The sequence below is a fragment of the Uranotaenia lowii genome, chromosome 3, assembly GCF_029784155.1.
Source record: "Uranotaenia lowii strain MFRU-FL chromosome 3, ASM2978415v1, whole genome shotgun sequence".
Lineage (NCBI taxonomy): Eukaryota > Metazoa > Arthropoda > Insecta > Diptera > Culicidae > Uranotaenia > Uranotaenia lowii.
In genome coordinates this window covers 86,348,216-86,369,984 of record NC_073693.1, presented here as the reverse complement: position 1 = coordinate 86,369,984, position 21,769 = coordinate 86,348,216, and the positions used below count along the sequence as shown (strand labels likewise).

General features: G+C 33.4%; 2 protein-coding genes across 3 annotated transcripts in view; one reads left to right on the top strand and one right to left on the bottom strand.

Annotated features, from left to right (window-relative positions):
* Nucleotides 1-8,219: 8,219 nt before the first annotated feature.
* Nucleotides 8,220-13,931, bottom strand: LOC129756417 (AP-2 complex subunit mu). The gene is made up of 7 exons (XM_055753292.1): nucleotides 13,773-13,931; nucleotides 11,176-11,458; nucleotides 10,792-10,954; nucleotides 10,451-10,726; nucleotides 9,933-10,386; nucleotides 9,728-9,866; nucleotides 8,220-9,657 (listed from the first exon to the last, which is right to left on the bottom strand). The coding sequence occupies exons 2-7, from the start codon at nucleotides 11,350-11,352 to the stop codon at nucleotides 9,550-9,552; spliced, it is 1,317 nt and encodes a 438-aa protein (XP_055609267.1). The 5' UTR covers nucleotides 11,353-11,458; nucleotides 13,773-13,931; the 3' UTR covers nucleotides 8,220-9,549.
* A 3,375-nt stretch (nucleotides 13,932-17,306) lies between these two features.
* The window catches only part of LOC129756410 (tyrosine-protein phosphatase non-receptor type 4), a 32,895-nt gene continuing 28,432 nt past the window's right edge, over nucleotides 17,307-21,769 (top strand). For both annotated transcript variants that reach the window (XM_055753282.1, XM_055753281.1), the window contains exon 1: nucleotides 17,307-17,911. The gene's annotated coding sequence lies outside the window, so the exon portion shown is untranslated. The remainder of the gene's footprint in view (nucleotides 17,912-21,769) is intronic.

The following is a 21,769-nucleotide window of genomic DNA, read 5'->3' as shown; positions in this document are numbered from 1 at the left end:
GGGGAGAGTGGGGTGTTTAGATAAAAATCTCAATCCAACTGTCATCGTCGTCGCATTGCGTAAACATATTTTTCTGTATGTTGTTAACTTAAACACGCATCATATGCTTTTTTTGTTTATCAAGCTTAAAAAAGTTTAAAAAAATACTTACATAAAAATACTTACATCAATGGGGCACCGAAAGTCCATAACAAAAATATGCACATACGCTTATAATCTTAGTTTTTGATGAAACATCAATAAAACACACAAACGCAACCCATTTGCAATTCATAGCTAGTTGAGAATCGTAGCCCACCTATATTTTCATATTTTTATACACATTCAGAACTTAAAATACGTTTTCCCTATCTGTGAAGTTTTTTTTACCAAATGAAGAGTTATGAAAAATATTTTGTCCATCCTATATAAGGAATTTTGCCAAAAAGTTTGCGAGCCAGATTTTTCAATCTATTTGATCTACGGGGCTGTTCACTAATTACGTAAGCACATAGGGGGGGTGGGGGGGTTTCACATTTGCTTACGATCTCTTACTAGGAGGGTATGGGGGGTTTCCAAAAATCTTACGTAAGAAATATTACATTAAAAATTCATCACAGCCACAGCCATACGAAACCATATTACTCAGGTTTTATTTTACTCACTACTTATTTGTTGGTTAATTTTGATGTTATGTTATTTATCTTTTAATATCTCTAAATTGATTCAAAAATTGCAGGTTATATAAAATTTATAGAGAATCAATCAAACCAAAAACACTAAATCACATCATTAAAAAAGATCGTCGCTTTTCGCTTTTCAACATAACAATCTTTTCAATTGAGAAATTTTTGGAAACAACAAGGAAAATGGCGCGTTATGACACCACGATTTGAATCCATCATATTTCGAAAATGACTTCGTACAGAAAAAATCTTTAAAAATCAATATAAGGTGCTTTAAATAATGAATTTCTAGACAGTTTTTTCAGTGATAGACACTATTTAACAACTCTAAATTTTACAAAAGATTTACCAAAAAAATCCTAAAACTTTATCGCTTACCGCTGAATGAGTCTGAGCTTTAGGTTATTTGACAACGTGATTGTCGTTAAACATTTTTGCCCCAATTCTAGTAGTATAGAATAATATTTTTTTTAAAGATTTTTATGATTTTCAGGTAAAAAACATAACAATTTTAGCATAGCATAGCATACATTGTGCAAACCTGACCTCTCTTTTTGAAATTGGAATTTAGATATTATATCGTTTATTCGATTGTGGAAATTTATTGAAAATTATTGTTACCCCAAACATGTCTTGAATAATGTTTTCTTTAATCGTTTATGACATTTTATCTGTTGTTTTGTATAGATTGTGCTTTTCAAGTACAGTTTTTTTTAAATTTTTCTTAAAAAATGCTTTGCTTTGAAGTATGTATGTCACATTTTTGATATTTTCAAGCTATTTTTGAAAAAACGTGTCAATTTCTCTGACACGAATGCCATAATGCTGGTAAAGTGTCAAAAAAAAACCCTAAAAAAAAGTGTCAATTTCTCAAAGAATAAAAAAAAAACGTAAGATCTTACTAGGGGGGGAGGGGGGGTTTTGAAAAATCTTACTTTGTCTTACCAGGGGGGTAGGGGGGGGGGGTGAAAATTTCCAAAATCGTGCTTACGTAATTAGTGAACGGCCCCTACACAATTCTCTTTTGTATTTCATCATCTGAAATTGCTTTAAAATAACGAAATGAATTTAGAAATTACAGGTTTGGATCAACTCATAAACTTTGGATGTTATTTGGTCAATTTGAATTTGGTGGCCCACGATTTCCCACCATTTAGCTTAGCTTAGCTTGATTGACTACTCACATCCACCTTGAATCATTGAACCCGAAATGCACTTTAAGATGTTTTGATAAAGAATTTAAAAGTATTTTAGTATACTCGGTGATTGATTTCTAAATTTGGTTTAAATGCAAGTCAATACATTTCGGATTCCAAGATCGCAGGCGTGGCTCAGTAGAACGAGTTCCACATCGCCAATGGTTGCTACTCCGTGATTGACCGAGGCCATCAATTTTGTTCAGAGGTCAAATGAACGGAACCTGGGATTGGCTACACATTCACAATGCACAAAACTGATGCTCTCTCTTTGAACATCAATAACGGCGCTGGCCACGTCCTAGTAGTCAATAGATAGGTTAGAAAAAATTAGAAAGGGATGAAAGAACAACTTTGTGCTTAAGGACCGAGGTCACCTCTGCATCCTTGCAAAAAATTTGGTTGGGAATGTGGGGAAAAGGAAATAACAAGGAAACACTTTTGACTAGTGTTCAGCAGTGGCTATCATCAATTTTTTCTCCTGAAATATATTTTTATTTATTAGAACATTTGAGCGAAATAAGAAACAACAATTTTGAATGGTGATTATGACTAAAACACATTCGAAGTCAATCGTATACACTTGATTTCCATCTTTATCTGAATGGTGATTATGACTAAAACACATTCGAAGTCAATCGTATACACTTGATTTCCATCTTTATCTGTATCTATAATAGTTGTTGCTCACATAATTCAAAGTTCGAAATGATATCCGATCTGATGTTCTAAATCATATTTATGTAGGAATTTAAAAACGTACGAAAGGTGTAAAAGTTCAAATCTTTTGGAGTAAAATTCAGAAAGAGATTGAAAATAAAAAAAAAAGTGAATTTAACCATTGGAGAAATCTAGTCCAAATCTAACGTTTTATCTTTGTTTGAAGAGAAATGGAGAGAATGGCATCACATATAAAAACTATGTTAATTTTTTAGCAATTTTGATTGAAAGATTCATGTAACGACTTCCACCAGAAACATTAAGAATTAACTTGTGTCTTATTTATAATTTAATCATAATATACATGAAAAGTTTTGGACATTTGAATAAAAAAAATTGATGGGAAATTAAGTAATTCTAAACAAGCTATTGTATAAGTTAATCCAAGTTTAGGTTTGATACAAGAATAAAATTTATTTTTTAACCAAAAAAGGGATCAATTTTGTAATTTTGAACTGATTAAATTAATATTTTGAATTTGTGAAATAACGATTGGTTTGAAAATATTTAAAATTATTCTATAAAAATAAAAAAATGTTTTTTACGACATTATTAATGTGGCCCGATCATTTGTGAATAATTTTTCACATTGAAAACATTGAAATTTACAAGTTTTGATCAACTTATTATAAAAAAAAAATGAGAATACTTAGCTTAAACGTTTTCCGGATGCCAAACATCAATGAATGACTCCGAAGTTTTAATCCCCAATTAGTATGAGTGGCCGACAGCATTCCAGGAAGACAGGACAAATCATCTTTTGAAACCTCTTGAAGACCTTGAGACCTCTTGAAAAATGTTCCGTCCTGTAGGGCTGATACCGGAAAACCTTCGGAATTGACTTGAAATTAACTTCACAAAAATTTAAAATAGTTTAAACTTGGATTTGAACGGTTTCGAAAATTTTCTTTAAAAGTAAAACACATCTGTCTGGTGGCCCACGATTTCCCACCATTTTTCAAAAAACTAATTACATTAAAATTTTTCATGAACATTGAAGATTCGAATCCTGGATATAAAAATTTGTTGTCGCTGACTTGAAAATTGAACTTTTTTCAGTTTTTTTCGGATATGAATCACTGTGCTGCCCCCGTCTGCCAAGCAACAACTAAATGCTGAATTTTCAAAATTCAAAAAGTACTTGGCAGTTTTATTTATCATATTTTTGTTAAGTATTGCGTCGCCAATGTAATTACATCACTAGAATGGGTGTGAAATTTTCTTCCTTTTGTACCTAGTTATATGGCGATAACATTGCGTTGACATATTTAGAATCTAGTGCTAAGTCGAATTTAGTTACTAAAGCTTAGTTCTTTTAGAAATGGGACACTTTCTTTTGCTAATAGCTCGTTTACTAGTAATCTGACATTCAAAATTTTGACAGCATTTTGCTGCCTGTAAACAGTACTAACAGACCTATTTTTTTCAAAATTTGAAATTTATGCCTTTTTGAAATATTTACGATGCAAGAGAAAAAGGAAAAAATAATTTTGCACAGTTTCATTCAAAATCCATCATTATCAAATTGATAGCTGACAAAACCGTTGATTATTCGAAGAATTATTGTGTGAGAGTGGTGGGAAAGTATGCAAATACTGTTAAAAATGTCCACAAAGTTCAAATCAGGCATTGGAGTGAAGCATCTGATCGCAACTTCGGCTAAGGGTCATCAGGAAAGTTAAGTCTCATACCAGCATTTATAATTTTCGATAAGCGGAAAACTAAAGGTAGATCACTGAAATTTCAAAAAAAAAAAAATTTTCCGATAAGCTGAAAGTGTTGCCTGGTAATGAGTCATTAAAACCTAACCTCAAACATTATATTTTTGCTAGTTCCACAGCTCGTAAGCTGTATGGCCGGTTGCGAGGCTATGGGACAGATGATTTCTGATGAACGACAAAACTTATGAAATACCCTATTTCAAACCATTTCCAGCGTATGAATTCTTGACCATGTTTGCTCGTGGCAAGGTCCCGAGTATATTAAAGTATGTATTTGCTGATCATTTGGTATAAAATATACCTAATGATTTGCCAAAATTCTGCTCCTGTGGAAAAAAACAACAATTTTCAAAACGAAAACTATGGTTTTTGCTGTTTTCAAAAGCCTAAAAAGAGAAATCTTTTATGTACCCTTCGAAACCTACGATCTATGCTAACCGATTATACTTTAAGTTAAATCTTCTGATGGTTTTACTTCGTTATTGCCACATTTTGCCAGCAGAAATTCCATTAAAAACGCTCAAAAAGTGGCACAAAAATTAATCAAATTTGTTTATTTCGAAATAGCTATATCCACTTAATTGCCCTCAGTTTCTTTTAAAAGGGAAGTATTGGTCCGGAAAGTAGCAGAAATTGAAGGAGGAGGATGCAGCCACATAAGATACAGATAAGACAAAGTATAAGTTGAAAAAATTTATCAAAATCATGACTGAAAAAAGTGTGCGCTGGCCGATGGGGGGTACCGAGAATAAAGTAGAATTTATTCTCACAAAAAAACGATAAATAATTTTTTCAAAATTTTTCATGAATTACCATAAGATTACCTTCATTTCCTTCATAGAAAGTATTTAGATCAAATGAAAAGTTTTTGAGATACACGCATTCGTAACTGTCCCATTTCTAAAAGAACTTAGCTTTAGGATAGTCTCAGAAAATACCGATTGATAAAAAGCTTGAAAACCAGCTATCTTTGAAAATTCTATGTTTCGTGTTTTGAAAATCTTAAGATGCTGAAATGTCACAAATTACGTCAAATTTTCAATCTGATTTTCAAAAAATTTTCTATTGTGACTGGAGCAGCTTTGGCGGTTGACTTATTAAAAAGTACGGTTTTTACACCACTTTTTTACATTTGTGACCATGATCTTAAGAAATTTAAAAAAATATTTCCATATATGCGACATAAAGCTTCTAACTACAGGCACTAAGTAAGTTTCTTTTCAAGCACTTAATAACTGAATTAGGTATGTGTACAGCCTTTTTCTCGAAGCATGTTTTTTAAAAAAAAAACTTCGACTTTGGATAACTTTAAAATAAATGATTGTAGCTAAATATTGTCTTAGAAACATATTTGAGTCATGTTACAAGCTTTCCAAAAATATAAATTTTGATTATAATTTTAATGGCATGTGCGGCGGAATGAAAACTAGAGAGAATTTATTTTATAGAATTTGAAAGAAAGGTGGATAGACAGGCATTAGTGCGCCAAGCTTGATAGGTGTTGAAATTTTAGGCTAGAGGGCATGTTGATGAAAAGCTCCCATGAATTGCTCCCGCCTTTGCTCTGCATAAGCTAACTATACATGAGAAACCCAGAAAGAGAATTCCCATGTAAATCATATAACAAATATAAATTTTGTAAAATCGGGTGAGAAACAAGAGAGTTATAGCGGAAAAAGTGTTAAGGGTCATTTGACCCCCGGCGATATATTTAAATTGGTATAACTATACCACATACGTTTTTCGAAATCTACAAACTTAAAAAAATATAATAATGAAAATATACGTGCATTTTGAAAATATAAATAGTCTTGTAAAAAAAAATAACGAAAAAACAATTATAATAGGAGTTATAGTACTGACCACAGTTATAGTCATTCGAAGTCCAGAAAATGTCATTTGACCCCCTCCGATACGTTTAGTGTTAAACTGTAAATTGACCAATTCCATGATTTCGGGAAACTCAAAGATTTTTTTTGGATATTGTTTCTTCCTACGGTTGTTCAGGATCTTTCACAGAGTGTCCTAGTGGCCATTTTTAAACAAATTTCTGTAGAGAAGTAACGTTTGGGCCTGTTGACCACCTAGGAGTGGTTTGGAAAGAGCGCAAATGTTAATCGACAAAAATCATTGGAAATAGATTTTATTACAAATAAGTTGTTTAAAAAAATTCTGTATACACAGCAAAAATTATTTTCTGTAAAATTACGCAAATGTCCTGTAACAAAAAGGAGCAGGACATTTACCGTTTTTTACAGGTCGAAAAACAAATTACGTGACAATTAATTTTCAGTGTACGACTTTTTTACAGAACATTTGCTGTTATAATAAATGAATCTCCGTTAACTTTCAAGGAAAACCAATTTAAAATTACAGGTTTTGTTAATTACAGGTTGATTTATTTTAAAGGTTGCAGTTTCGGTGACACGTAATAGTCAAAAAATTTTTCTGTGTATTTTTCAAGATCGTGAGTCCTAAAAATGTAAAAAAATGGTGTCGAACTTTTCTATTTTCTATTTTCAACATATTTTTTTTTTGATAAATCGTTATCGTTATTACTTCACTAGAACGGGTATAAAAATATCTTCTTATCTTGCGTTAAAATACTCAAAATTTAGGTGCAAGTTGAAAATATCGAGTTTGGCAACGAGCACATTTTTCTGGCTATATTGAAAAATTTCTTGAAAATAAACAGTTTTATCGTTGAGAAGCGCAAATCAACAAAAAAAAAAATTGCATATACAACCATGTCAACTACAAAATATGTCTTTTTTCATTCTCATTATGTCTTTTCAGTAAGCTATGCCTCGTAGGATAAATGTACGACTCGGGCTGAAAAAAAAATTGTTTTTGTAACTTGTTGCATAAATAACTACTAACGTTCTCAATTCGAATTAATGGTCAGATTTTCTCGTTTCTAATTTTGGTGATATGCCGGTTTTAACTTTTTTTTTCTCAACAGTCAAAATAATTTGGGATATTCAACAAATTGTTCATTGGTTTAAATTCAATATCTTTATGATAATTTTTCTCCACATACACAAATTAGACTTTACTCCAATAATGAACTTCTTTAGAGGTGGAATTCTCGGTATAAGATTCTACGCCGGACCGGCATTAACCAGCTTTCTAATAACTGGCATTGTCCTCTCAGCGCAACCGTATTGCAAATGTCTTAAAGAAACCCAATAAAACATATCCCATATCCTATCACAAGACAAAGCAGGATGGAAACAATCAACCAGCATGGATATTGTCGAATGATGACTGCATACTCATTTTACTCTTTTTTTTTTTTTTGGATTTTAAACCGATTGGTTTATTCATCCCCAAAGACCACTGTGCCACTTAATCGTTTTATTTACAACTTTTTTGCAAACCTTTTTTGAAAGGCAAAAGCAATTTTGGGCCTAAACAGTCGATTAGATATGTTGATAACTTGGACATGTTAGTTTTATTTATCCGAAAAGCACTCTGTGAAATATTGACAAAAGATGTTGAATATCTGAGATATTAACCTATGATTTTTTTTTCGAAAAGGGAGCTGCGATTTCCCGATATCCTCTGTCTGAGCAATTTAATGGTAACTCCCAATTCTTTTCCTCTAGTTACTCAATATTAAATGCTGCCAAAAACCTTAAAAGATGGTGATTTGTAATTTTGCAATTTGATACTGAAAATTAGTTCTGAATTCGTATTTTGACGATTTCAATTAGGTTTAGATCGAATTATTTGAAATAAATGCAAAATTCTGGTTCATTCTATCTAAATTCAGAAATCTGAACTGGATTCTGCAATTTGCATATTCTTACTGAAGTCTTAGTTGAGAATTGTAAATCTAGTTTTCTCACAATTTTCACAGTTAATTTAACTGTAACAGGGAAGTTTCGAACTAAAAAAAACACAACGCAAAAAAATATTTTCAACAACTACATATGTTCATGAGTTTTATTTCACTTTTAATATTTATTCTATGTCATATCTCTTGTTTCCATATATTACTTGCAGGTTTTCGGTAGATACAATAGGTTTCAGCGTTTAGTCATTATTATTTTTACTGTGATAGCATTTCAAGTATGTCTAATGATCAAAGCAGGATTCCGTTTACCAAATAATGTAATATAATCAGCCAACTCCAGTTGTATTTTCAAAATGCTCAATGGATTGCAATTACTGTGATCTTTCAGTGCACGAGCAAACCGGAAGCATTAGAGTTAACCGAACCAATTTTCAATGACTAAGTAGCGGTTTATGTTTAGGCTTGTGAGATGGTTTATGTTTATGGCTTGTGATTACAGCGTATTTTCAATAATTATCATTATTTTTATGTATTGCCGTAGAGTGCTACACGATCGTTAGTTGTAAGATTTTGTACAATTTGTTAGTCGATTCGATTTACCTGTCTTGCGAAGAATTTTTGTTTCACAAACAAAAGATGTTATAAGCCGATAGGAACGCACAATTTCGTTTCGAGGTCAAATCGAATTGGAATGAATGAGAAAAGCAAATCAATGTTACCTGGGCGGTTTTAGTAAACGAGCGAAACAATTGTAGTTTTGTGAAAAGTAACATACTTTTTCGGTAAGGATGGAGATTCAAAATACCTTCTTCGATAGTTTCCGCGAAGAACAAAAAGGAAAAAATCAGGCGAAAATTATTTGTAAATGTACAATTTTATTATCTTAATGCATTCGCAATTTTCTAGTATAGCCTATGATTTTGCAATGGTCTATTCTTTTTACTTAGTCATGTCCATATTTTACTTCCAAGATGAACTTTTAGTATATTATATAATGTGTACCATTATAATTGATAATCATATGTAACGAGAATAAGGAGCATATGTTGTCGATCCTAAAGATACAATTTTGATAACCTTGAAATTCGCTTTCAATAAAGATAAACTTTATCACTGCGTACACAGTGATGGCTTACTTCTAAGAGAAATGATACATCGACTCTGCCCGGTTCAGTGAACTTGAACTATCTTCGAGGGATGCTGTATAACGGAATATGGACAAAGCAGTTGTCTTTTTTACCATACTCAGTAAACAAGCAGTGTGTTTTAGCGTTTGCAAGTTTTGTTTGTTATTTTCTTGTTTGAATTTCATTATAACGTGGGCAGTTGTACAGCAATGACAACTCCCTCTTCAACGATTCGTTCCTACAGCACGTAAATATAGAATACCACAAATATCTCCGATATTAGTCATTCTAACATTAATGTTCAGTTGAATATTTGCCGTTTTAACATCGAGTTTCATACAAACCGCTGCGGCCAATGTATCGCACCCATTTGATCACATCGTGATCCGAGTAGTTCAGCTTGGGCTCGAACACTTTGAGATAGCGCACCTTGAAAAAAATATCGAGATAAGGTAATACGAATTGACCAGTTTATACACACTTTGTAAAAAAAACTCACCTTGAATCCAGAAGGTGCAAATGGAACCTCGAAGTTCATAGAAATCGGGGGTCTAGTCCACTTCTTCTTGGTATCCGTTTCGAGCAACTCGATTTCCGCGGAAAGCTGAGTCTCCTTCATACCAGCCATGCGTTTGATTCTGTTTGCAAAGTAAAAAATCAATGAAATAGTTAAAGCATTCAACCTTTCGGAAAATAACACTCACTTCCAGACAATTGCATTCTCGGAAGCCTTATATTTCGCTTTACCCTTCAGACAGATCAACTGAACACCGGAAGTATTCAGAGGGGTGGGAATTTTCACCTCGATCTTCTGGCCCAGTAGCGAAGGCTTAAAGTTCGATTTCAACACCACCTTGACCTCCATCTTTGTCCGACCGACTTCGCGCACCAGCGGAATCACCCGGAATGGCAACGAAATGTCCTTGGTTGTTCGGTAACGCATCAGCTCAAACTCACCGTCCGGTGGAATGAAGCTTATAGAATGTTCGGTTTCGAATTTACTGAGCTTGACGCACTGGTGGAACTGACAATCGTCGATCACCACAACCGGTTTACCCGAGCGAGAAACTTCGTTGTCCGCGTTACCAGAGATACCGCTACGGCCCTTAGCCTCCATTACGATCTTATCGTTGATTCCGAATTTACATTCGGGCATACCTTTTTTTATATAGAAAAAAGGTTATTGGAACAGAAATGTTTATACAAAACCTGTGCAACTAACCTGACAGATACGACTTCATGACCACCTTACCAGCAACGTGGGCAGACAGTACCTGACCCTGCGGGCTCATCAGCAGATTGACGTATTCAAGCACATCCAGGAATAGTTCATTGCGCCGATACTTGATTCCCTCGCGACGCCAGCCAATCTGGCCTGTAACCTGGGAGGTGATTTGAGCCTGCTCCTCCTTGGTGGCCGTCTTGATGCCCTGCTGCGTGATGAACGTCTTCAAAACTCCAGTATCGGAGTTTTGCGGGTAACCGAAGTCAAGAATTTCTGTATATTTAGAGAATGTAAGCATTTTTAACAAGAACGTTGAAATTTTTACTAAGTCAACATACCATCTAAAAGTTCATATATGAGGACGAAATTGTTTTTAATATTTTCTTCCGAAATTTTTCCGAAGTAAGACTGCATTACATCGATAATTTTCAACAAAAATTCGAACACCATAGCGGCGTTTACATTCTGTTTAGTTACGGCTGCTAACCAGATGTTGGCTCTCTGTGAAAGATAGTAATAATAATTCATAGAATCGTTTGCATCTAGTGGGAATTATATGAATCACATTTTCTCCTGATAAGCCGATGATTGAAATGCTCTGCACTAGACTGATAATTCAGCGTAACAAACTGAAGATTTTTAAATTCTTTTGAATAAAATACCTATGCGAAAAGACCCTAACTTATATGAAGGATTCAAATATCTAGTTAAGACCTACGTACCTTGATGTGAAAGAAACTGGTTCTCGCAATGTTAGTGACCGGCGAGCGGACCTGCTGCCGGGCGTGGATTACATTCACCCGGAATGCATCCACAGCGTTGCGCCCGATATCATCGCGGTAAACGCGAGAGATCAGAACCTCACCTTTGTGGTTGTATACAAACAAACCACCGATCATTATGCCAGCTCACGCGTAAAGCTCCCCTACTATCTAGAATAACGCGGACTTCGCCTTTTCACTTGCTCTATGGAAATCGCCCGCAGCGACGGGAACGGAACGTCAACTGAAAAGAAATAAGCACCATAATTCAATTAGGAAAACCTCCCACTTATTTTTTTCGGCCGAGCAAACTATACGTTGATACGAGCTACGGAAGAATGCTTGCGGATGCTGTAATCAAAGGGAACATAATGTGAGTGCTAACGTGTTCGTCCGGATGCCACTGTTAGCTGATAAGAATACGAGCACCAAGAGGAAATATCTTCGAACTTTGCATTGCATAGGCATTCTCAACATACTTCAGTGATGTTCTTGAGCCAATTGTACTTTGAGTGAACTCTCTGTTCATCTATTTATAAACACGAGGAAATCCTTCTACAAATTTACCGTCTTTACTTAAGCCAATAACAATACTTAAGTATAATAATTTATAGTGGGGAATCAAACTTTAAAAAAAAATTATACAATTGTTAATCAGATGGATAGTCAAATTCAGAGTACTTTCGTACAGGGTGGATAAGATTCAAGGCCAAAACTAACAAAAAGTTGGTCCTAAAAATTCAAATTACTATAACCTGAAATGTGAAACTATATTCAGTCTTGTTGAGTTACCTAAAAGTATCTAACTGAAGTTGGGAAAGTATTATATTGTTCACTATTTAAGGAATTAAATAATTTTTAATTTAATTTTTTAGATAAAGTAATGAAATGTAGAGACAATTCTTCTAAAGAAATGTTGCTAAGTACTTTGCCATCGTTTGCTTGAATTGATAGTTAAAATATGATTGGAAAATATGATTCAAAATAATGTATTAGTTTACCTCTGTTATTTAACTTTTCGGCCATAATATTAATTATGGTTTTTTGAATAGTTTATTAATTAAAAAGAACATACAAACAAAAAAATCTTAGCGCCGAAGAATTTTTAGCAATAGCAATCACCTAGTGAACATCACTTTACCATGCAATATGTTTTTTTTATCTACGATATATTTGCATGGAAGTCACGCTGCTGTTATCTACAAATTCCAAAAAATCATTTTTTATTTATTTATTTATTGCAAACAGATACATGAAAAATTAATACATTTGAGTTAGTGTTCCAATGGCTTCGCCGTTTAAGGAGTTGTTATATATCTTAAATGCTACAATCTTTTATCTAATCGTGTATCAAATAATAATACAGCGAATAAAAACCTACACAAATAAAAAAAAATTGAACTCAGCAATGAAAGTAACTTAAAACCTAAATGAAGAATAACATAATAACAAATATATACATGATACAAGTTAATTTTGACGTACTGAAAAAGCACGATTTTAAAAGTGTTGATGGTACATATGCTTAAATTCTTCAATAATTCATCAATGGTTATTAGTTTTTTATTTGCTTCAACTTTTTTTAATTCGCTTATATTAAAGAGAACAAGACTATCGCCGTAAACTGTACCATGTTTTGTAAATCAACAGATCTTGGGCCTTCCAAAAAAAAAGACGTTGGCCTTTTAAGCGTACAATTAAAAAATCACAAAAGAAGTAGCCTTTAGGTTATTTTGATATTTTGATTGTAGGCCATCTTGCTATTTCTAACAGATCATAGATTTTTGTCTTTGGTAAAAATCTGTTTAGCAGTTACTAAATTATAAAGTTTGCGATCTGGCCATCCAATTTATTTTTAAGCTTTTAATGTGACTAAAATAGGGGTCTGGTCTCAAAATGTTATGATGCTTCAATACCTAATTTTAGACAATCAATTCAAATCTCAAAAAATATGGATACAAATTCGTATAAAAAACAATGAAATAGCCAACAATAAAAAAAATATATTTATATAAAAACCAACTTAAAAGGTTTGTTAAATCTTTTTTTTTTTTATTCATTTGAATAACAAAAATCTCATATAATCAATTGAAAGGTTGTTACTATAATTTCGTTTTAATTTTTAGTTTTTCCCTTTTACAATACATTAGTTGTTGCAAGTTTTTTAACTATTTGAAACGGAGGGTTAATTCATGAAAACTCATCCCGACAATCTTGAGATCATCATTAGATGAAGTTGATAATTACTGCCTTAAAAAAATCTGAAAAAATAAACGCTTAGTGCCCATCTTGCTACTTAAGTACTGGAACCATTCTACGATTCCGAGACATCAGTAAATCAACGCACAATAATGATATTCATAGCTGCAGTGTCACTGTCGACGACTGATGGCGATAGCTAACCAAAACCCCACATACAAAAGGAAGGGGGGACGATGGGGGTACTGAGAAAAAAAATGTCTTCCAGCTCGGACTCCTGAAACTGCGATAAGCCCCGGATTTTCGTTTCATTCGCGCGGCTCGAAATCGATAGTAACCGAACTATATTTCACACTTACCCGATGCACTGCAACGTACTGTAACTTTTGCAGCTCTTATTAACTAGCGTTAGTCCATTTTGAGAGCAGTTTTATCCAAAAACAATTACTTTTATTCAAAGGAAATCCACGGGAGGAGCACTTTCCTCCAACTTGCAATAAAAGTGACACAATCGGATTTTCACTTTTGACATCGACAGAGAAAAAAGAATCTGTTCGTCGATGAACCGACGAAAACAAGTTTGGGGCGCCACTGGAATCGATCAAAAGCCTTGCCAAAACGGCTTACATCTCTTTCGGCGAAATTTCTCTCATGGTATTTGTGGATTAAGACGAATGTTAAACTGGCCGAAAATTAAAAATGAACTGCATGAAATCTATTTCTGTTACTTGTAAAATAGTTATATTTGCTTATACATTTACGTTACCAAACAGAGTAAAAATGTTCGAAGAACAGTTCGATTGCGCAATAAAATAAAATAAATGAAAATTGAATGATTTTTGAAAAGGTAATTTTTAAATTGAACATTAATGTTTCACATTCATAATTCACGTTATCTGGTAATGTAATTTTTAACATGAACGTCAAAGTACCGTTTCAATTGTTTTAGAACCACAGTTTGATAGGAATAGTAAGCGCTTTCGAAAAGTGCAGCAAAAAACAACAAAACTAATGCCAGGGTGTTTCATAGCACGGCAAGTCAAAAATCCAATAGGAATATTATTTTTTCTCTTTTTTGTTTGAAGCAGTAATATCGGGTTTTAAGCTCGATAATTCGAATTTGTGATAATAAACTAAATAATATCTTTATCGGTGAGAAAATTCATATGCTTTTCTATTCCCCCAAAAATTTTAAGGAATTTTGTCGGTTGAAATTTCGGCATGGTCGCAATCCGAATCCTGATCTGATGAGCTCTTATATAGATAGGAAAAAAGGAAGAAAATCAGTTCGATTTTCATCCGTTCATCAGGAGGATTCGTTCGAAATCTGATACTGTTTGGTTCGAAATCGTGCGAAAATGAAACACTTTTTCGGACGACGCAAGCCCTGTCAAGAAAAGCTGAATGATTTTGAATTGAAATCGAAACGAATCGTATAATGCAAGCCTCTATTTTTTAAAGTAATCGGTTCGAAGGAATAACCACTACCGATCTGGTAATGGCTCCTGAACGCAGGATGCAAAGCGATGCTTTGTCGCTTGAGTATGACATCAACCCTCTCTGCTCTCTTTTAGCACTGTGAGCCAGTTTTGGTGCAATTAACTGCTCTATGTTTAATTGGGCAGTATATACGTTTCTCAAGAGCATAAAAAAGTCTATTGTTCATGTAAAAGCGCTACCCGTAAAAAATATTGAATATTATTGGTCAAATAATCTTATTAATTGACCAAGGTGTATCGACCATTTCAAATTATATCATTTGATGTGATACATTTTCGATTTCAACAGTCGATACCTCCTCAGTATGACCAGTCTATATCATAATTATTATTCATTGATTCATCGATATGTCACTTTCTGTCTCTGATCGCCGAATCGGCGAGAGATTCTCGAAAGATCATAAAAAACAAACGAATTCTTTTCGGAAAGGCTTAACCTGACTTCAGCTCAATACTATAAAAGCGAAAAATATCAAATCCTTGAATATAAAATTGAATCTCATTCGATTCCCAAATATTTCATAACCGTTTTAGCTGAGAAACGGTTAATAAATCACCAGTGACATAGAAACGAATGGATGTAGCAACATTAATGAATTTAATGTTTTAGGCCATCCTGAAAAATGCTTCTTCATTATTGTATCTCTTCGAGACCGCTCAGAGCGAATGTTCTCTTTTTCTCTCTCAGTCAGTCAGTGCCTGTCAGCGATGCCACACATACCGATTTTCCGGTATTTATACCGATTTTTGAGCAAAATTTGGACCAAGAATCGGTATATACCGATTACCGATTTTTAGCAAAACATACCGATTTCATACCGATTTTTAAGATTTGAATTCAAAATTCATTCCACTTCAACATTTCCACATTCGAGCTATCCTCGTAAAGGTCCCGTAGAAAGAAGACAAAGTGCGGTAGCTGGCGTGGCTTAACTTTGATCTGTACAACTTTTGAAGTATTCTGCAAAGATCTCCACGGCTCACTTTCATAATTCGTTCAGTTGTTCGCGCTGTTTTGTTCCTTTGTTTTTTCAAATGATGCACTATTATGGTACTCAACCTCAAAGCCAATGGACTAAGCTCAAGGCTGATACTTGACCTTCTGCGACTGCCTATAGAAGTTCCTTAAGGGCAATCTCAATTGACGATCGCATTAAAGCTCTTGTCTCGTGAGATGATAACTTTTCAAGGAAATACATACACTGTTTGAATATAATCATAATCCTTGTTCAACTGGTCGCCAGATGGGGTAAGTCGAGATTTGAAGATACACCGTATGTAATATCATCAGTATAATCTTTAATCCTTCTGCATCTTGTTAGCCAAATAAATTATATCATAACTCATAAGTACCTAAACTGCAGAGACCCCAAAATAAAGGACACGCCAGGCAAAACTTAGTAAAACTATGTGTTTTTTTTTATTTTTTTCGGAAGAACACCTTCTTTTAGAGCACATCTCTCATTGATTTTTGCATAAAATTCTTGGATTTTCATGTGACTAATGCGTGATTTTTCATAAAATAAAATTAATTTTTTTATTGGCTGTAAAAAATCGAAGCAACAACTCTCTCAACTTTCTGCAATCATTTATTTTTCTAATCGCTAGAACTCATATCTAATACAAAAAGCTGAATTGGCCAGATTGGCGAAAATCCATCAAAAAAAACGAATACCATCAACTTGGGCCCAACCCTCGAACGTCAAAAAGCCATTGGATTTGTAAGTGCTTACCAAATTAAAATTTCCTTTAGGTTGAACTGGTTCTATTGTTGCCTTATCGAATTTATCAAATTTACGTCCCACTTTAACCAAACATCAAAGTCTCAAGTTTTTACTTCATTTATATGCCTAACCAACGTGTAACCTGAAGGTGCTCGCCATGCCCCTATTTTTCTTATCAATCGGTAACTTTTAAAATAAATTTCCATTCAGTTTTGAGTAGTGGAAAGAAACACTTATTTCGGATTTTCTGCTGAATTTTCATTTGTTATTTTTGCTTTCGTCGGCAAAAGAAGAAGAAGGCAAAGTTTTAAAATAAAAATAAATGTACAAGTCATAACAAACACAAAGTTCTGTTAAAATTTCAAAACCGTCATTTTGTGTAAACTAGTTACGGAGAAAATGCAATAATATATGCTAAAACACATTTAGTCAGCTAGTTTTGAACTAAAAATGAACATTCATAAGAGTTCTTAGACTTGCTGTTTATAGCAAGCATCTATTTAAAGAAAAATATGTTAGAAAGTTGAAAATGTAAGCATTTTCGAAAATCCACCTCAAATACCGATTTTCATACCGATTTTTAGGATTTACATACCGATAAAAGATTTTTTTGGGTTTCAAAATACCGATATAAATGTGGCATCACTGGTGCCTGTGTGTCTGTCAATCAGAATTTCTCGCTACAAAAATAATCGTCTCATTTCTTCTGAAAAGTTAGAAAGTATTATCTGTCGCGTATTTTTGATTTCTGCTGAATATACCTTTTTATCGTTCGTATAATTTATTGAACTGCCGATTATTGTTGTAAAACCGTGTGTAGTGCTATCGAAGTAGTTATTTTCGCGTTTTCCCTCAATAAACGGCGTTTTTCGGTGCTTTTTCGTACATCCTGTCTGGGTTGTTTTTTGTGCTCTGCTGTGTTCTACTTTTCAAAATCTCTGTTGGTTTTATTCTTCAAATAAGATTACAATTTTACGGTGGTGCGGTGTAGAGAAGATTGGCAAAGAAAGAAACCCTTTTATTCCTTGGTGTTTTATTTCTGGTAGTTTTTGCGAAAGCAAACACCAACACAATTTCGGTCCTGGTGCTCCGTAGATACCTGATCTCGCAAAGGTTCCCTTCTCTTGCCGATCTAAACAAAAAGAAAATTGAGTATCGGTCGCTGCTACCTGTTAAATGGTGACAAACAACTGTCGAAAGGAAAATTATTGACACCAATTACAGTAAATCAAAGTCGTGGGTTGGTGTCTAGTGAAAAACGACGAATCGGAAAAGGTAAGACCTCTTGATTGCTTGAGAAAATGTTGATCAGCTTCAATAAATCTACATTGCAATGCCACCATCCCCAACGCTAGTTCTTATATGAATTAATACTCTTTGTGTTAGTACCTTGTACTAACTAATCCATTAAACAGAATTCTGAACTTTTAAATTTTAAAAGCTGAACATATTTCAAACATTTCAAATCCTGAATTAAGATAAATTCTGTAATATCAGTCACCTCTTTCAGTCTAATAGCAAAATATAAGAATTCTATTATTCTAGCAAAAAATCAAGCTAAAAGAAACTTATTTTACAATTTAAAAACAAACTCCCCAAAGTAAGTGATGAACTCAAACGCTCATTTTCAGCATAGTGTTACGTGTTACTTTGCAAAAAAATGGCTAATATCTATCAAAAGCTCACCACCAATGATGATGATTGTTGGTGATGATAATGATGATGATGGTACCTTGATTTTGTCCTTGAACGTTCGTCCTTGCGGTCCTTGCAGTTCTGCATCAACCCCCTTTTGTATCGAATAGGCTGGAGTTGGTTATTTTCGCTGTTTCTGATGTAGCAAATTTTTTTGAAGGGCAAATACAAAATATATAATACGAAATATTGATCTTTTTCGGGAATTATATAGAACCTTAACTATTTTTTGTGTCAGGACAGTTTGAAGGTTACGTTACACTAAAATAGTCTTTTTCCTGTTGGCTGAAACTTTAAAAAAGAGATAAAATTTGCATTTAAAAAAATTTTTCCAACAGCTTTAAACCAGTCACTGTAGGGGCATATTGAGAACTCCCCCTGGGGCAGTATAAGCACCATTAATCGGGGCACAATGAGCGTTTCCTGTCGGGGAATTTAGCAGCGAATTCAACTGGATTGAGTTCGTTCCTAAAGCGATATCCGAACTTTTGCTTGGGTATCTCCCCTACTGTGTAAAAAAAATGGCTTATATCTATCAAAAGCTCATCACCAATGATGATGATTGTTGATGATAGTACCTTGATTTTGTGTCCTTGCAGTTCTGTATCAACCCACTTTAAGATCCAATATGCTGCACGGAAAATAATAAAAAGGTAATATTTACCGAGACAGCAAAGGTGAATGCTCGCAAAAGCCAAAAAGGTAACTTCTACCTATTCGAGGTGAAACTCACCTCACAGCATGGCCGTAGGAACGGGGGGGGGGTTTTGAGGGTTAAACCCCCCCCATGAGGGTCCAAAAAAGGAAGCGAGGTATTCTACTCTACACTCAAAATTTTAAATTCATAATCAATTTATGATAATTATTAGAGCAAAGATATTCAAGAGTAACTATCTGAACTAAAAACTAATACAAACACCTCAAAAACCCATTTCAAGTTCAAAATTCTGCTACAGTTTTTAAAAATTTTCTCACTTGTTCATACAATAAGGTTGTCAGATTTTTTTTTCGGCACGTATCTGGCTGGGCTGTTTTATATAAAAACCTGGCAAAATCCGGGTATTTGATTTCAAAATTGTCGATCAAATCCAGGCAAACCCAAGCAATTTTTTCAAAACCTAGGAATTGCTCATCAAAAATCTAGAAACAAAAACTTAAAAAACCTTTCATGATGATTTTTTTAAATTGGCTGCAAAAATTTTGGACGCATAAATAAAAAAAAATTACAAGACAAATTTCATTTGAGAATAAGAATGAGAACAAACGCGGGCAAAATCCGGGCTTTTCCAATGAAATCTGAGCAAACGGGTCCGACCAGACTTTTCCCAAATTTTATATTGAACATCTTAGCCAATCCGGTTAAAACCAGGCAATTTGGCAACCTTATCATAGAAATTTAGGTCTGAATATTATATTTTAAATTAAACCCATTTTGAAGGTTCTGGTTCCATATTCCTATAACCGAAATTGTATTATTACATATTTTCTTATTTCTGATTTTGTATCGAGTTTAGGATTCTTGATTTTCAGTTCGAATAATCATAAGAAATTAGGAATGGAAAGCTGCTTTGAAATCCTTGTTGAATCATTGGGCTTATTCTGCGACTCGAGTGACGTGACTTACGAAATTTCATATGGTTTTGCAGGCTTAAATAGCCTCTCTAGCCTCGAAATTTTCGTTCGGATGAGCTGTTTTTGGTCTTCAGAGCTCATCAATACACAAATTTCTTTTCTGAAGCATTTTCTGGGGTCAGGACGAAGACATGAAATTTCGTGAGTGGTAGAATAAGCCTTCATGTTTTTCGAAAATCAAAGCATTTTCAATATTTTGATAATAGGTTGCCGAATATGGAAAAAGAAGAAATTTGTGTTATATTCAAGTTCGAAGTACTTAAACTTTATTCTAATACAAAATTTAAACATTTGAAGCTCCTAAGTGGCGATCCAAAATAGAAAACCAGATTCTGATTCATCATTTGAAATTCACATTTTAAATCGGATTCACAGAACATATTTAAAATAAATAATTGGAATAATCAATTAAGATTAAACCAGCACTATAGAATTTAAATGAATGATTCATGAAAATAAAATATGGAATTGAGATTCGGCAATCGTATTTTTTGTACATTTCAGAAATACGGAAACAGATTTAAAGTTGAATTTTTGAATTCAGGTTAAGGATTCAGATTTAAAATTCAGAAAAAGATTCTGTGAATGAGTTTTTCAATCAACATGAAATTGTTGAGAAATTCAAGAGAACATAAATTTAAAAATTTGCTTGTCAATTCAATTTCCAAATTTCATAGTTTTTAATCAGAATAAGTTTGTACACAGAATTCAGCTGAAAATCACAACTATAAAGTAGAATTTGAGTTATGTAACTTTTTAAGTTTTGATTCATGCTAAATATCCCAAATTAAATTTAAAAAATATCATCTACAAGATTTTTAGTATAAAACTGTTTCTTTATGGAAAATATTTCCTGTTGAAGAAACATGTACCTGATCTTAAAAAATCTGCACATTTTTGTTCAGTTTTTAAGTGTATTGCTTAACATTATTTATATTGCAGCTTTTTTCAAAGCCAAATTTAAAACTTAAATCATAAATTTAGTTCAAGTTTGCATCGAGCAAATTTGATTCGAATTTTTTTAAATCTTTTTTTTACTGTTTTTTTTTGGAAAAATTTATTTATTTTCATCAAAGGATAGAATCTTGGAATTCGCAAAAGAGTTTAGAAGATTGGGCTGGTTTGATTTGAGTATAGAATAAGTTTTTTTTTAAGTAATTGAAGGCTACCCTAAAATGAACTTATCTTATGCTCAAACTAAATAACTTTGATCTACCAGACTTTTAAACAAATTCAAAAATTTTAACCGTCGATGAAAGCAAATTTCATAAATTGTTTCTAGAGGTTTCATTAAAAAAAATTAGCTCACCCTTTAGGCTAAGGACCACTTTTCTATAGTTACTTTTTTAAGGTTTTATTAATGACACTTTACCATCCTTGTGGCATTCTTGTCTTCTATTAAGTTATAATTTCATACGAAAACTATCAATAAGTATGAATAACCATATAGTTACAAACATAATTTGTTTTTAATTTTTTTTATTCGCGTGTTGTAAGACAAAAAATCATAGAAAAAAATTAGTCACCAAACCCCCCCCCCATGAGTCGGTTCTTCCTACGGCCCTGCCTCACAGCGAGGTAAAATATACCTGAAACGAAGAATGAAAAAAGGTACAATTCACCGAGAAAAAATGTGAATCCAAAAAAGGTAAATTTCACCTCGTAGCGAGGTGAAGTTCACCTGAATTGAGCTGAATCAAAAAGTATAATTCACCTAGAAAGAAAGGTAAATCCAAATAAGGTAAAACTTACCTCGTAGCGAGGTGAAGTTGACCTGGATTGAGCTCAACAAAACGGTACAAATTA